This window comes from Dasypus novemcinctus, chromosome 11 (assembly GCF_030445035.2).
Source record: "Dasypus novemcinctus isolate mDasNov1 chromosome 11, mDasNov1.1.hap2, whole genome shotgun sequence".
Taxonomy (NCBI): domain Eukaryota; kingdom Metazoa; phylum Chordata; class Mammalia; order Cingulata; family Dasypodidae; genus Dasypus; species Dasypus novemcinctus.
The window spans coordinates 107,968,419-107,985,430 of NC_080683.1; the positions used below are offsets into that span (position 1 = coordinate 107,968,419).

Sequence of the window (17,012 nt, forward strand, 5' to 3'; positions counted from 1 at the left end):
TCTTGGTCTGCAAAGCCCAAAATATTCACTCTCTGGCCCTTTACAGAAAAAGTTTGCTGACCCCTGATCTAACAACTCTTGATGCCAGCTTTGTTTCATTGAAAACAAGCACACACATGTACACACACACACATTACTGAGAGACATGATTTGTTATTAACCCTGTTGCTTTGTCTGTTCAAATCCAGGTGTGCCCCTGGCTACACTGGCAGTCCAACTAGCCCTGGAGGTTCCTGCCAAGAATGTGAGTGTGACCCCCATGGCTCGCTTCCTGTCCCTTGTGACCCTGTCACAGGGTCCTGCACGTGCCGGCCCGGAGCCACGGGGCAGAAGTGTGACGGCTGCCAGCACTGGCATGCGCGGGAAGGCATAGGTTGCATTTGTACGTATGCTAACAGCGTTAATTCTGGGGGGTCTCAGCTCCCTGTCTGTCTCATTTAAAATGAGAAACACTGACTTTTTTTCCTTCTTCATTAGATAGTGCTGCTCTTCCTTCTGGCACTCTCTCCACCTTCTGCTGTTCACCTGTTGTTCTTATCTCCATGCAGCTGCGCCAAACACAGCCGAGAAAATTCCCAGCATGCTTCAGTCAGGTTACTGGAGAACTACAACAAATTTCCTATTTATTTATTTTTTATTTTTTTATTTTTTCCCAACTCAGGGCTTTCAGTTTCATCCAGAGTTGGCATTGCCTTTGTGATAGATTAAAGATCCAGCTATATTAAATGTTTTAGAATCTTCCTCAATTTATAATCAGCTGGACAACTTATGCCCGAATTACAATTTATTTGTCTTGCCCCGGCTCTTATAGAAATCCATGGGCATACTGCTTCATTACTTTCTCTTGAACTACCAAACCTGGAAGCAGTGAAAATGAACTCAAGTGGCTTTACTCACATGTAGAATAAATGGAGAGCCGTTTGCTCATGTTTTTTAACTACTTCTGGATTCAGTGCTGTCATACTGAAAGTACATCAGATATCCACAGTGAAATATAATTATTGGATATTCTATAAATCTTAATCTAAAATAGGTTATTTATAAATTTAGGGAGAAAGAATTAACTATATTATTTTTTTCCTTAAGGGAATTTACATTAGCAATCTTAATTATTTTTTTTAAGGAGGTGCCCGGGATTGAACCTAGGACCTTGTACATGAGCAGTAGGTGCTCAACCACTGAGCTATATCCACTCTCCAATGGGAGTTGTTTTTTTGTTGTTGTTTATTTTTAGGAGGTACCGGGGATTGAGCCCAGGACTTCATATGTGGGAAGCAGGCACTCAACCACTTGAGCTACTCCCGCTCCCCCTTAAGTCTTTGTAAAAAATAGAAATCTAAAACATTTTAATATCTTTTAATTCCCTATTTTAATATATTAATAGATGTTGTATTTCTGGTTTTAACATCCTAATATGTTTGTATATATTAACAACATTTTAATTAGAAGAATCCTTGCTTGTGCTCTATTTTTTTTTATGAGTTAACTGAAAAGCTAAGGCTGACTAAAGAAATTTGCCAAAAAGTTAGGACTGGGAATATTTGGGGAAGTAGGGTTTATAAATTTATTTTAATTTTAATCACCTTTAATGATACTATATTTTATTAAAATAAATGCCCAGGATGATGGGTAAGGAGAGATTAAATGTAATATAAAATATTCATTTCCATTTTCATATTCTGCTCTTGGTATATACATATTTACGTTTCCCCCAAGTACAATGGCATATTTTCTTAATAATTAAAGAGGTGTACTTTAGAGTAATCCAACTGGTTTTAATGTTATTTTCATGTTTAATTATTAACATGTATATACTTAACTAGATAATATATAGATATTCCTAATTTACACACAAATATAATAAACCATCCCTAATTTTTAAATCATTAATTTTATTAATTATTTAGAAACAAATTTAAAAAAAGAAGATCCATGTTTAGTATGAAGTATAAAAATTAAAGAATGACACATCAAAATCTGGGAAAGGTAAATGATGGGATTGTTTTCTGAATATTCCTCCAAAGGGAATAATCATTCTGCATATCAATGTTAACTTTTTAAAAAATATCACTGATGACACTGTTCTTCCTATTGATTGCCAATCTTTATATTCATTTTAAATACGTTTATAACAAGAAAACAAAGCTTTTTCCCCCTGTCTCATCTGTGAAATTCTAATCTCCAAGTGTACCATGTGATATTAACAAAAGTGCTAATTCTCCAGTTGGGGTGCTATAACCAGCCTGGTAAGTGTCGCTGCATTATTCTTCTCCCATAGGGAAATGTACTTCCAACTGCCATGCCCCCTATCCAATTCAGGTGCCATGTGCTCAAAATTTTAATATTCTTCTGGAGGATTAAATAGTGATTTTTAATCTACCAAAAGTGTTAAACTACAGGGTTGCTTTTGATACCTAGACTCTCTTTCCAAAGTGCTATAATTATTTTGTAATTATGCTGTATAGATTTTCCTCACACTGCTCTTAAGCTTTAGTGATTTCCACTTCTAGGAATGTTTTCACTTTACCTTTCATTAGGCTAAATATAAGAATTATTACTCAGAATATCTTAATATTGTCTTCTTTTTTTATCTTTTAAAATTTCTGCTGTTGTGGAAAAATATGCCATGGGTCTATTGAGTTGGCCTTTCTGAAGATTCAGTTTCTGCTCCTGGTTTTGAAACACGGTAGCAAAACAAGACTCAATGAAGTGAAGACGTAACTCTAATCTAGCCTTAATCCTCTTTTAAATGCATTTCTCTAGTCTTCAGCTAAATCAAAGTAAGAATGGATTCACCTGCACATTTGAGCGTCAAGGCCTGTTTTTATCACATGTGATCCTAGTGGAATTTTGTAAGGCCTGGGGCGGGAGTGGGGGCAGGTAGCTTCGCTCAGCTTCTTGCAGGACACAGGTATTTCTTGTACATGAGGTTTCTATTACTATAGTGAAGAATATACACAAATAATCTCTGCCCTTAATAATTTACACTCAATAGACTCTCATAGTTGATCAGCCAAATTCAACTCCACTAAGGGCATCTTTATCTCAGGAAGCAGAGTCAGTGCCTGTTGTCCATAAGCAATCTGCCTGTTGTCCATAAGCAATCTGCCTGTTGTCCATAAGATTCCAGGCATTCCCTAAAGTCCCTTTCACTCACATGTGGGTTAATCATAATACAAAATGTTATAAGGCTCGCTTTTATTGAAAGATGATCCTTTGACAGGCACTGTATTAAGAACTTGATATGCTGTTCATTTAATTCACACAGCATCCCTCTACATTATTACCTTCACTGTGATAAGAAAACTGAACTTAGTCTAAGTTTCTTTTCAGGGTGCTGAGTGAAGTTTTGGCAGAGCCGTGATTCGAACTTGGTCTGTCTTATAAATCTTTTATTTTCTTAACCTCTATGCTGACAGCCACTGCCCAATATATTCAACATTAATTTGAAACCAGTATTTTGTTCATTTACTTCTTTTGAGCTTAGGGCATGATTTACCTTTACCAAGAATCAAGATAAAATGGATTAAAAACACAAAATGATAAAGTTTCAATATAAGGGCAAAAAGTGCATGTTTTTCTACTCACCAGTGAGAACCTCTTCCCTCTAATTTAAATCATTTTGATAGTCATAATACATTCTTGTTTATCGGCGATTGTCAAATGGAATCCTATCCTCTGTGCAGATTTCTTTCACTGAGTGCCCTTTTTTTTCCCCAATAGGAATTATTTGGGACAGCTGTACAATGGGTTCTTACCTTATATATATTAGTGAGTTCTCTATAGATCTTTTACTGGACCTCCCAAATCAGCATTACTCTTTCGGAAGTTAGGTTAATAAAATTTCATCATCCTATTTCAACTCTCATTCATAATTTACATGTCATTTTATAAAATAAGAATGACTACCTGCCCTTCTGAAATTCAAGAATGAGAAAGGCCATTATTTATTTAATAGTGAAATTTGGTTTTGTGTAAAGCACAACTTGGATTTATGTCCCATTTTTATGCATACTAATAGTTAACAGCTCATGTGATATTTAAAATAGATTATAAATGGCATATTAAAATATGTTACTCTCTGAGAGAACAGAAATTAAAATTAGTAGCTGTTGGCAAGATGTTATTCCATAAAGAGTACCCAAAATAGTGTTTTAAAAATATCAAAGTGCTGCTTCGTATATTTAATCACTACATATGAGGTATTGGGGGTATATCAATTTTATTATTTGTAGACACAATTTATTTAAAATAAGATCTATAGAGTGATGCTTTGCTTTCTAGTGTTGCAAAAGTGACCTTGAATGGGTTTTCACTTAGAATTTAAGGTATGCCTAGCCAAATGGGATAATTCAACTTAGGTCTGTGAGATATGCACCTTCCAGCTACATGATGAAATCTGAAGTCTAAAGTGATGCTGAGCCTGTGGAGACACAATCAAGATTACTGTTTTCAATAGCCACTTGCTGCCAAGGGTCTTATTACAATTATGCTGAGGGCCTTCTGTATCATTAAACACTGATGTAGATTGATAATCAGACGGTTACTAATGGCAGTTAGTACTTTTTATGTATGAGAGTGGGAACAAGATAGTGGAAGGTGATTGATCATTTTGTAGAAAACAAGCCTTTCTAACCTAAAAGTTGAACGGAAAGCATCATTTGATCTCGTGCTTACATTTAAAGAACTCTGACTTGGCTGGACCTGTGGTCAGCCTCTGTCAGAGCCTCTTACATGTTTCCTCTGTCTGGCCCCACTTAGTCCCCACATCCTAGTTCCTATTCCAAGGCCAGTCTAAGCTGTGCCATGTTGTTCAAAGCCAGGCTTCAAGAAATCTGTAAAAGCAACTTCAGCTCACACTGTTTGCACCTTTTTGTTCATCTCCTTTGTTAGTAAGAAGTGGTTGAGTTTCTTGCTGTCGGCCCTCCTAGCGTAAGTCCAGGCTCACATGTTACAGAACTCCTCGATCATTTTCCTACTTCTTGTGGTTCAACCTCAGTGGCTTGTAAATTGCATTGAGGAAGCTGTTCACTAGTGGATTAAGGAGCTTGCAGTTACATTGTCAGAGGCACGGCTGATGACTGTTGCCTTTATTTGAGGGCAGCCTTCGTTTTAAGAGTAAACTAAACTTCCCATGAAGTTTACTGACCTCAAAGAACAATCAAATCCCTTAAGCCTGGAGTCGGCAGTCTAACCATCTTTTCTGCTGTGTTCCTAACACAGACAGATACTATGCGAGGAAGCACTCTGTTATGAGTGACTGTAACAGGTTTGGATCCTGGCTTTCCACGAGCCAAAGTATGTGATGTGAGATTTGTTAACTTTCTTAAACTGCAGTTCATCATCTGTAAGATGGAAATGAAATGCTGCATGTGTATATTAAAGTATCTGGACACAATAGATGCTCAATAAATTCTGGCTACTATCACCATCATCATTATCATCATGATCATCATCAACATTATTATTTTACCATTTCTTTCAAAGACAATGTTTTATGTGGCACATTAGTTTCTGATGAAATATTTTCTTGAGGTTGGGTTGAGTCTGTTTTTCTGTAATTAGCTCTGATTCTAGACCCTGTAAGTCACTGAAAACCATTTTTGTGGATGCCTTAGTTTTCTCTTCTCTTTAAGTTTGTCACATGGCATTATTTATAGAATTCATAAACACACTGATTACAACTATTTTTCTCATTTGTAAAATGAGGATATTAATAGGACTTACCTCATAAAATTGCTGTGAATATTAGATGAGATGATGGCAAACACAACACATTGCCTGTCATGTAGTGAATGGTGTGTAGATAAAAGCTATTATCCCATTCTTATTTGTCCTTTGTCACCAGCACTTTTAAAGTCTACATGTATAACCTGTACCATCAGAAGCAGTGGTCTTAAGAAGCATGCTTCATGTGGACACTGCATTTCTACTCATGCAGAGTCCCCAATTGTTTTTTAGAAAGCCACTCCATAATTGAACTATGTTGAACTTGCTTTCCATATATATGTATGTACAGAATTTTACTTATTTAAATATTTGTATTTCACATCTTAGCAGGTGAACAGATCCGTTAGCCTCATCTAAACCCTACAGAATACTTTTCTCTCTATTTAGGGAAATAATGGACAAAAAGATGTTTTTAATGGGTCTAAATCAGATTACTATTCCAGAACATTTATTTTAAAATAATATAGAATAGCTGAATTTAATGAATTGCATAAGGTGCCTAGGGCTACTGTAACAAAGCATCACAAAGTTGGTAGCTTAAAACAACCAGTGTATCATGAACTAGTTCTGGAGGTTCCAAGTCTGAAGTCAATGTCCTGGCAGAGCCACGCTTCCTCCCAAACGAGGGAGAGAATTCCTCCCCGCCTCTTCCTGGCTTCTGGTAGTCTCCGGCCATTCTTGGTATTCCTTGGCTTGCAGCTGTGGCACTTCAGTGTCTGCCTCCGTTGTCACAAGGCTCTCTCACCCTCTCATGTCTTTCTGAACCCATGTCCAAAATTTCCCTCTTCTTATAAGGACTCTGGTCATAAAGGAAGTGCCCACCCCAGTAGAGTTTGGCTCCATCATAACTAATCACATCTTCAAGGATCTTATTGCAAATTAGGTCACATTCGAAGGACAAGGAGTTAGGACTTGAACATACCTTCTGGGGAATGCAATTCAACCCCTAACCTAAACCCTAAACATACGTTCATCTAAAACTTTCTAAAGATACAAGGGGAAAATGAGAAATACAAAATTCAGATGCAGGGAACTATCAGTAATATTCATATAATAGACTTACCTTCAAAACATACATGCACAAATACATTTTACCTTTTGTATGTTTCATTTTATCCCTCCTTGATTAAAGCAGGCAGTTTATATATCTTTGCCTAATTGGTTAATAGGTTTGGCCTTTCCAAAAACACTCAGTCTACTTATTTCAGCTCTAGCTTCTTTGCTGGATGCAGTGTATGATTTTTTGGTGAATGTAAGCCAGTAATTATGCATGGGGGACTCTAGTCAAAATGTAATATTTTGTACTAATTACTAACAGAAAGATTTGTTATATCGGCTGCATGATTATTTGCCCCATATGTGTGCCCAGCTATAACGATCTGAATTTAGTACTGCATTTGTTAATATTAGACGCAAATTTATACTGACACTTTTATAGGCTAGGCCTCGGAAGCATTTAGCCATGTAAAATATAATCATAGTCTTGAAATATTTGCTTTTGCTCCCATGCATTTTAGGCAGGATCTCACTTTATAATCTTATCCATAGTGCAAAAATAGTAGAATGGTATGGAGAAGTCCTTTGGGGATCCTGATGATAATATAGATGTTAATTTCCACTGAGCAGTTACTGTACCCTTATCATAGAACAGTTGTTTATGTAATATAGATATTCCATGTTTAGGTGAGCCCCTTAAATCTTCCCTATCATAGTCAATTAAATATGGTTTTAATTTATATCACATACCCAATGTTTGTTACAGGTATTTCAGACTTTTGAGGGCAAATAAAAGGAGCTTGTAGTGTAAGTGAAATATTTTGTGTCAGAATAAAATAGCAAACAATTAAGTAAAGGATACAGTTCTCCACGTTTATCTTATAACTGCATGAGCTAGACGTGTTCAGAAGCTTTAAAAACATCCCCTCACTGTCATATTCATAAGTCTTTCTGACCCACTTGGACAGATGTTAGTATATTACTTGGAGCATGCTATAAAACTCACTTTTCATTTATGGAAATGTGCTTGTACTTTGTTCCCCAAAAATCAAATACAAGACTGTAAGACATGGGATAATAATAGACCTTTAGACACAGAGATATAAAATGGAAAGTATGAGTCCTTGAAAGAGCAATTAAATACATTTTCATTTCAACAACTGAAGATGAAGAACCAAAACAGATGGGCAGGGGTAGAATAAATGAGAGGAAAATCAGTATTCATGCTTCTTGACATTCTAGCTCCCCAATTTATTCTGTAGTATATTATAGTAAATCAGATCTCGTTCTGCATTCCAATCCCTGGTTTATTCTTGTATGAAGCAAAAACTGAGAATATTTTAGGTAAATTTCCCTGGATATTTCCAGAATCACTTGAAAGGAGTCACTAGCTATACTATTATCAAAAAGCTGGCTCATTTCCTTTTGTAAATGGGTGGGATATAAATTATAGAAAAATTAGAAGGGGACCATCAAAGGATTCCTGGAGAACACACCGCCCTAAAGGTATTGTGAGATGTCGTATTATCAAAATCATCAAACTGAAAATAGAGCAAATTGCCTGCTTACATCCTAAAAACAAAACATCTGCCAAAAATATGTCTTCACTGGAAGTCAAATGGAACTTTCTTTTGTATTTGTTTTTATTAGAGATGTAGGTTTACAGAAAAATCATGCACAAATTACAGAGTTTCCATATATCCCCACTATTATTAACACTTTGTATTAGCATGGTACCTTTGTTACAACTGAAAGAATATTACAACTATGCTATTAACTAAAACTCCATAATTTGCATTAGGGTTCACCATTTCTGCTGTACAGTACTATGTTCTATCTTTTTTAAAATTTTTATTCTAGAGACATAAATACAACATAAAATTTCCCCCTTTTAACTCCATTCAAATGTGCAAATCTGTGGTGTCAGTCACATTCAAACTGTTGTGCTGCCGTGACCACAATCCATTGCCAAAAATTCTCTATCGCCTCAAATAGAAATTCTGTATCAACTAAGCATTAACTGCTCATTCCTCATCCCCACCCTATTCCCTGGTAAACTATATTCTAATTTCTGACTCTATGAATTTGCTTTTACTAATTACTTCATATCAGTGAGATCATGTATCTGTCTTTTTGTGTCTGACTTATTTCATATGAGTCTTCAAAGTTAATCATGCTGTCACATGTATCAGAACTTCATTCTTTTTTTTTAAGATTTGTTTCTTTATCTGCCCCTCCCCCACCCCCCATTGTTTTGTGCTGCTGTCTGCTCAGTTTGTTATGTGCTCCTCTTCTTTTTAGGAGGCATTGGAAACTGAACCCAGGACCTCCCATATGGGAGGGAGGCATCCAATGGCTTGAGCCACTTCCCTTCCTCCTTGTTGTATCTCTTATTGTGTCTCCTTGTGGTTATTCTTTGTTGCATCTTCTCATTGCATCAGCTCACTGCACCAGCCCATTGTGTCAGCTCACTGTCTTGCTTGTCTTCTTTAGGTGGCACCAGGAACTGAACCCAGGACTTCCTATGTGGTAGGTGGGCACCTATCTGCTTGAGTCACATCTGCTTCCTGTTCTCATTCTTTTTTTAACAGCTGAATAATATTCCATCATATGTATATACCACAATTTGTTTATCCATTCAGAAGCAACCCAAGTGAAAGGCACTATGAACACTGGTGCACAAATGTCCGTTCATGTCCGTACTTTCAGTTCTTCTGGGTCTATACCTAGTATCGGGATTGCCGGGTCATATGGTCGTTCTGGAGTTAGCATCCTAAGGAACTGCCAAACAGTTTTCCATAGCTGTTGCACTATTTTTCATTCCCATCTAAATGAATGACTGTTCCTGTTTTTCCACATCCTCTCTAACACTTGTTATTTCCCTTTTATTTAAGAGTAGCCAATGTGATAGTTGTGAATGTTATTTCATTAAGGTTTGACTACTGTAGCTTTGTAAAATCTGGAAGTTGAGTGTCTCAACTTTGTTCTTCTTTTTCAAGACAATTTTAACTATTCAACACCCCTTACCCTTCCATATAAATTTGATGAGTGGCTTTTCCATTTCTGCAAAGAAAACTGTTGGACTTTTTATTAAATGCATTGAATCTGTAAATTCCTTTGGGTAGAATTGACATTTTAACAATATTTAGTTTTCTGATCCCTGAAAACAGAATGTCCCTCCATTTATTTAGGTTTTCTTCAATTTCTTTTAACAATGTGTTGTAGTTTTCTGTGTACATGTACTTTATATCGTTAGTGTATTAGTCAGCCAAAGGGGTGCTAATGCAGAGTACCAGAAATCTGTTGGTTTTTATGAAGGGTATTTATTTGGGGTAAAAGCTTACAGTTACAAGGCCCTAAAGAGTCCAACTCAAGGTACCATAAGAGATACTTCCTCACCAAATATCTGTTGTCATGTGTTGAAGCAAGATGGCAGGCAATCTCTGCAAAGGTCCAGCCTTCCTCTTCCTCTTAAGACTCTGTGGGCCCAGCTTCTTCCAATCTCAACTCTAGGCTAGAGGACGGTGCTCTTCACAAGGTCAGCAATAGACAACCCAGTGAATGGCTCATCTCTCTTCCCAGGGCCACAGACTCAAAGTTCATTCCTCTTCCATGTCTGTGGAGCTCTCTCTATTCCTCTTTGTATTTCTTCTTCTGCCTTTTTGATTGAGTATCTGTTTATATAGCCCACCAAGGGGACAGGACTGAACCCTGAATACCCTAATAACATGGTCGAATGAAATCCCTAATCTTGATTTAATCAAATAAACAAAGTCTTTGAATGTAGATCAATCAAAAGGTGTCATGCCTAGAGGAACAGACCAGTTTACAAACATAATGAATATCTCTTTTTGGAATTCATCAATAATATCAAACTGCTATACTTAATTAGATTTATTCCCAGATATTTGATTCTTTTATTTGCCATTATAAATGGAATTTTTAACAGAAATTCATACCTACCCCACCCATTCCCTAGGAAATCGACTTTTACTACCTGTGGTGTTCTCTATTACATGACTTAACACAGGTAATCGTTTGCTCCAGGCCACTTTGACTTAATTGTTCTTATACTGCTTTAGCTGTCCCAAGCTGCTTCTGCCTACAGGACAATTCTGTGAGGCTAAGCCAGAAATGAATTTACTGATTCAGTCTTTCAGGCTGCCATCTGATTAACTGGCATGGACATATAAGCCCCCCAGTATATGCATAAGGTTTACTCTGCTCCCTCTGGAAAAGGACCAGGGACTCACATGGAGATACAGTCTGGCCCCATACTGTGCTGAGAAGAGAGCGGGGAAGGGGCCAGCAAGTGCATCACAAGCTTCTCCTACCATTTTTAAAGCTGCACTTTCTTCATTAGCTCTTTCCCAGTTACTGTAGTCCTTTAACTGTTCTCTGGAGTTTTGAGGAAGATGGCTCTGCCAGTTTTTGCCAATTGTTCAAAGATTATGTGGGAGAGCAGCATCCTGGAGCATCATATGCTGCCATCTTGGTTGTCTGGAACAACAGGAAACTTAGGTTCAGTGGAGAAAGGATCCATCAAAATCTTCATAATTCTTCATAAAATTAGAAAGTTACTGTTTTAGTTTCCTAGTTGCTAAAACAAATACCATACAATCTTTTGGCTTAACAATGGGAACTTATTGGCTCACAGTCTTTGAGGCAAGAAGGCTTGCTTCCTCCTGAAGTCTGTCTTCTGGCTGGCCAATAATCTTTTGGATTCCTGTCTTTACTGTCACACGGCAATGCCACTTGGTCATGCCTTCTTCTCTTTCCTCTAGGTTCCATTGACTTGTGACTTCTGGCTACTCCCCATGGCTTCTACTTCCATGTCCAATTTCCTTTTCTTATTAAGGACTTAGGTTCTATTGAATTGAGAACCACCCTCATTTCCTTTGGGCACACCTTGACTAATGACATGTTTAAAGGTTAAGATAGGGGACATACTCTTCTGGGGTATATAATTCAATCCCAACGGTTGCTAATACTTTATCCTATGAATTGAAACGCGACAGGCTCTGATTAGAACCCACACTCTAAGTCACATATGTAAAACTCGAAAAAGTGTATCAGTTACCTATTGCTGCCACTGCAAGTTTTAGTGACTTAAAACAATAACCATCTCTATTTCATCATGGTTCTGTAGGTTGGCAGTTTGGGCTGGGCTTCATTGGGCAATTCTTTTGTTGCCATACCTGAGGGGTCTCAGCTGGTCTTCATATCCTGGGGCCTCCCTCCCTCCACCCATCCCTTCTTCCTTTTTCCTCCCATTATCTACTCTCTCTCTCTCCTCTGATTCTAACATTCTAACTTTCTGTCTTAGCTTTCCAGGGCTGCTGCAGCAAAGGACCACTGTCTAGCTGGCTTAAACAACAGAAATGCATGGTCTCACAGTTCTGGAGGCTAGAAGTCCAAAATCAAGATGGCAGCAGGGCCATGTTTCGTCTTAAAGGGAAGAAACCATTCTATGACTGTCCCTTTATTTCTGGTGGGTGGCTGGGCGTCCAGGGCATCCCTTGGCTTGTGGCAACTCAAATCATTCTCTGCCTCCGCCACATGGCCGTCTTTCTCCATCTCTGACTCTCTCTCTGGGTCTAAATTTCCTCTATTTGTAAGGACAGAAGTCATATTGTTTGACCTAACCTTAACTAATGGCATCTTCAAAACCTTATTTAAAATAAGCTCATATTCACGGGACTGGGAGTTAGGACTTAAATGTGTCTTTGTGGGGTGACGATTCAGTACATAACACTCCTTGATCCTCTCACCACCTTGTGTACCTATGTACAGGCCGGGCTCTAAACAAAATTTCAGAGTCATCAAGGACTTCACCTCTGAGGAAACTTGAGCTGAGATGGAATGTCTGAGTCCGGGAGTAAAGAGGGCAAGAAAAGAATTCTAGAAGTGAGAGATAGCAAGTGAAATCACCTTCTCTAAGGCCTTTCTTCCTTTAGGATTAAGCATCCCTCATGTTTAGCATCTGGACAAGAGGTTCTGAACCCTGGTTGCACAATAGACTCATCTGGAATCTTTTTATAATACTGATCACTGACTTCTACCACTGACCAATTAAAGTAGATTCTCTGGAAATATGAAGAGAGGAGGACCAAGGTATCTGTATTTTATAAGTCCTCATATGAGACCAAGTTTGAGAACCACTGATCTAAAGTAGCACATTTCAGACTTCAGTGGACATGGATCCTCTGGAGATTGTTCTAAAATGCAGGTTATGATTTAATAAATCTGGGGTAGTAAGGTAAAGCCCAAGATTACACATTTCTCATAAGCTCCCAATTGATGCCAATACTGCTAATCCAGTTGCTGTGCAAAGTGTGGTCCACAAACCAGCACACTGAGTGACACTTGGGAGACTATTAGAAAAGCACATTCTCAGGTCACTCCCCAGACTTTCTGAATCAGAAATTCTGGGGTGCTGTCTAGCCATTTGTGGTTAAATGAAGTCCTCCAGGTGATTCTGATGCTCGCTGAAGTTTGAGAACCAGATTCTGGAACTTGGCATTTAGACACCGTCTATTTGGCACCCAATGATGTTCTACATTGCGTTTTCTATATTGTTTCATGTAGAAAGGTCTGATGAAGCTTCTTAAGCACTTGAATTGAACTGAGGGAATGAAACCACAATACTCTCTTTCTTTTACTTAGTTTCCTTCAGAGCAAGTCCTAATTCTGGTTAGAAGAGTAAGAGAATAAGAGAGTCAGCTCTAACCAGTCTTGAGCTTTTGCCTCCAAAGCCTCTTTGTTCACTGGGCCCCTGTGGTGCCAATACCTCGCAGAGCTTCTGTAGATGACACTGTACCGTTGCCAGTGTTACCTTGGTAGGCTGATGTATAAAAAGCCCAGCTGGGGAAGTTTAATCCCTGGGAAGGGATATTGTAACTCACCTCTAACTGCTGTCCTATCAAAAAAATCACCCTCTGTACTGCTTCTCTTTGTTTACAAGCTTCTGTTAATGGTTTTCTCTCCATTAGGCAACTCAGGGGAGAGCTATTAGAGAAGTAATTGAAAGCTTGCCAGCTTGGGGCAAAACTGCTCCAAATCTCGGTGTTTTCCATGTCATGTATTTTTCTCTCTGCTAACATGTGTATAACTCTGATAACTCCATATATAAAATATTAGTAGAAATTAAAGATATATATTGTACATAAATTCATATAAATATGGAGGTGATGAAATTCAAACTGAAATATGTATATAGTTTTAAATCCTCCAAAAATGTCCATTTTTTTTAGAAGTTGTACTGCTATTTATAAGATTAGTTTGATAATAGATACCATTTTCCTTTCCACCAGACCCTTACCCTCCCCCCACATGTTGCCCTCCCCTCCAAATACAAATAGATATTTTTCAGCATCATTGAAAATATTGTAGGCTGACAATTAGCCCTTGGCTACTTAAAGAATAAAATTGTTCCTGGCCCTTAAGAATTATTTAGCCACAGACTGGATAAGGTTAATCATCAAAGCAGGGATTTGTGAGCTGTGTCTAATCATCAGTGATATGGTGCAGAATGGTTAAAGAGAAAGAGTTGGCAATTTAAGGAAGTAAAAAATAAATATAATCCTGAGAAAAAAAGAACTTAAATTATATTTAAAACTATGTTCTTCTTGAGGTTTTTAAAAAATTGATTCTGCTTATCAGCTGTCAAGCAAAAAAGTTCTGTTACTTTTGGAGATACATTACATGAAGTATGTGGATGCCAAGTTGCTGCAGACACTCTTCCGTGCAATTTGATGTAGCACTGCGCACAATTGCCTACATTTTTAGACCCAGGAAGATTTTTTAGTCACAATTCACAGGTTTCCTCTAGAGTGCTCATGTAGAGATTTCTGGGGCATGTATAAACTGTCATACTGTGTGTCTCACTTCTCCCTTAACATTCTCGCAATGCACTTTTCCCCCATAATCTGTTTGCTCCTCCCGTTTGGTCCTGAGGTTTGAATGATGCTCTCTAGCTCTGGTTCTGGGTGGCAGGCATGTCTGCTCTCTTGTTGTTCATTCCTTCTCTTCTCGACCATCTTCCATTTGATCAGGATTAATTGAGATGAGGAGCATCGTCTCTCACAAAACTATCCGTAGACCGTAAAATATTTGATAGGCGAACTCCTGCACCATCTGCCCGGAATGTGTCGCAGAAGTAAATATTCTTTGTCTCTTCCCTTTCACAGTTTGTGGGGACGAGTGCACGGGCATTCTTCTTGGGGACTTGGCTCGTCTGGAGCAGATGGCCATGAGCGTCAACCTCACTGGCCCCCTGCCTGCTCCATATAAAATGCTGTACAGTCTCGAAAATGCGACACAGGAACTGAAGGTAGGTTGGTGCAGTCGCGGCAAGAGCCCGGAACTGGATGCCAGAATCTACCCACCGGGTATTCTTCATAATTGCAAAGTGCTCTTTCCTCAGCCCCAAATCAAAAGAAGGAGCAGTTATGGGAGTCCAGAGACATTCTCAACCATGTTTGAGATCTGGAATATACAGATTGCAATTAAGTGAAAAGAGTCTCATGAACCTCCCAGTGTTGGTCTAAATTTGTTTTATTGTTATTTAAATATGTACAGACATAAAAGTCAGGTATGGATCCCTTAAATTAATAGCTCTTATAAAATCAAAACAAATGAATCCTTTAAAACCTGCAAAAACCAATAAAATTCAAATTAAAAACATTAATATAAAGTAACAGATGATTTTTGCTGAAAGTAAATTTCCTCTTGGAACAAGATTATGACACTGGCTGCTACCTTCCACACAGTCTCCCATCAGCACGTGGCAGGTCGTAACTTGGTTCTCCCATCTTTCCATTGTGAACTGAAGACCCCTGTATCCATGTCTCAGGGGCTCAAGCCGGAGTCCAGAAACGCTCACATTAATATTGAAGGCTATTATCAAAACAAATACCCAAGATTAAAATTTTGTCCTAGAGGACCGGTAGAAACCTGAAAGTACTTCAGCAAGAGCCAATTTGAGACCCACTATTCTAAAACATTATTAAAGTTCTCAGTAGTTGATGGAATAGTAGGAAATACTAAGAAAGTTAGGGATTTTTCATCTGATGGAAAAAAAAAAGGAGAGGTGGTATTTCATACACTGCTAGTCAGTGATCAAGTATTTATTGGGAAATTATACAATGCCTACTATTACACATAGTTCCCTGCAGACTCCATAAGTACTGTAAAATTATCACTACCTTCAAGAAGCTTGGCATATACGTGGTATGAATAAAATCAGGAAACAATGATCATGCTCGTATTAAGCATACACATAATTATCGTGTGCTTATGAAGATTGGAAGTACAATAGAAATCACAGACTGGAGAAATTAGTAAGTGTATTAGTCAGCCAAAGGGGTAGAAGCTTACATTCACAAGATCCTAAAGAGTCCAACTTAAAGTACCATATGAGGTACTTTCTCACCCAAAGTCTGTTGCCACGTGTTGAAGCAACATGGCTGCCGATGTCTGCAAGGGTTCAGCCTTCCTCCTCTTAAGGCTCTGTAGTTCTTCTGATCTCATCTATAGGCTGGCCTGGGGTTCGTCTCCCTTTCCAGAGCTCATAGTTTTCTAGGTTCAACTCCTCTGTTCTCTTCACAAGGTCGCTATAAACTCTCAGACTCATCTGTCTTCCCAGGGCCGCAGGATCTTCTGTGTATCTTCTCTTTGTATCTTCTTCTCCTGTCTACCTCTGGGTGAGAGTCTGTTTTATCAGCCCACCAAGGGGGTGGGAACTCAAGCCTGCATGCCCTAATGATGTCATCAAATCAAAGCCCTAATCTTAACATAATTTAATCAAAGACATCTCAGCATAATCTAATACAATCAAAGGGTATCACACCCGGAGGAACAGACCAGTTTACAAACATAATCAAATATCTCTTCCTGGAATTCATAAATAATATCAAACTGCCACAGTAAGATTCAGGGTAACCAGGGAATGCACCACTAAAGAGGGTGATTTTTTTGAGTTTCAAGGATAGACACAATTTTAACAGGCAGAGAAAAACTGGTGGGAACTAGAGGAAGAAATCTAGAATTTATTTAGCTGACATTGACAGACACTCTTCTAGGGAATAGCTTCCTTAGTCCTGACCATGGCCTTCGAGGTAAGGTTGTTATTATTATCCCTGTGTCCCAGAAGCAGCAACCAATAAAGATGACAGCAGCAACAGACAACATTTATGGAGCCATGTCTCTGTTCTCAGCACGTGACTAAAGCTTTACATGGTTTAGCCTACATAAATCTTATAGACTCTCCAAGTAGTAGGAAAAGA

At 38.2% G+C, this 17,012-nt stretch overlaps 1 protein-coding gene across 1 annotated transcript in view; it reads left to right on the plus strand.

Annotated features, from left to right (window-relative positions):
- LAMA2 (laminin subunit alpha 2) overlaps positions 1–17,012 on the plus strand; it is a 588,895-nt gene that overhangs the window by 432,676 nt on the left and 139,207 nt on the right. Inside the window, exons 32-33 of the mRNA XM_071218658.1 lie at positions 189–382; positions 14,916–15,058. Of these exons, the coding sequence (XP_071074759.1) occupies positions 189–382; positions 14,916–15,058 (337 nt within the window). The remainder of the gene's footprint in view (positions 1–188; positions 383–14,915; positions 15,059–17,012) is intronic.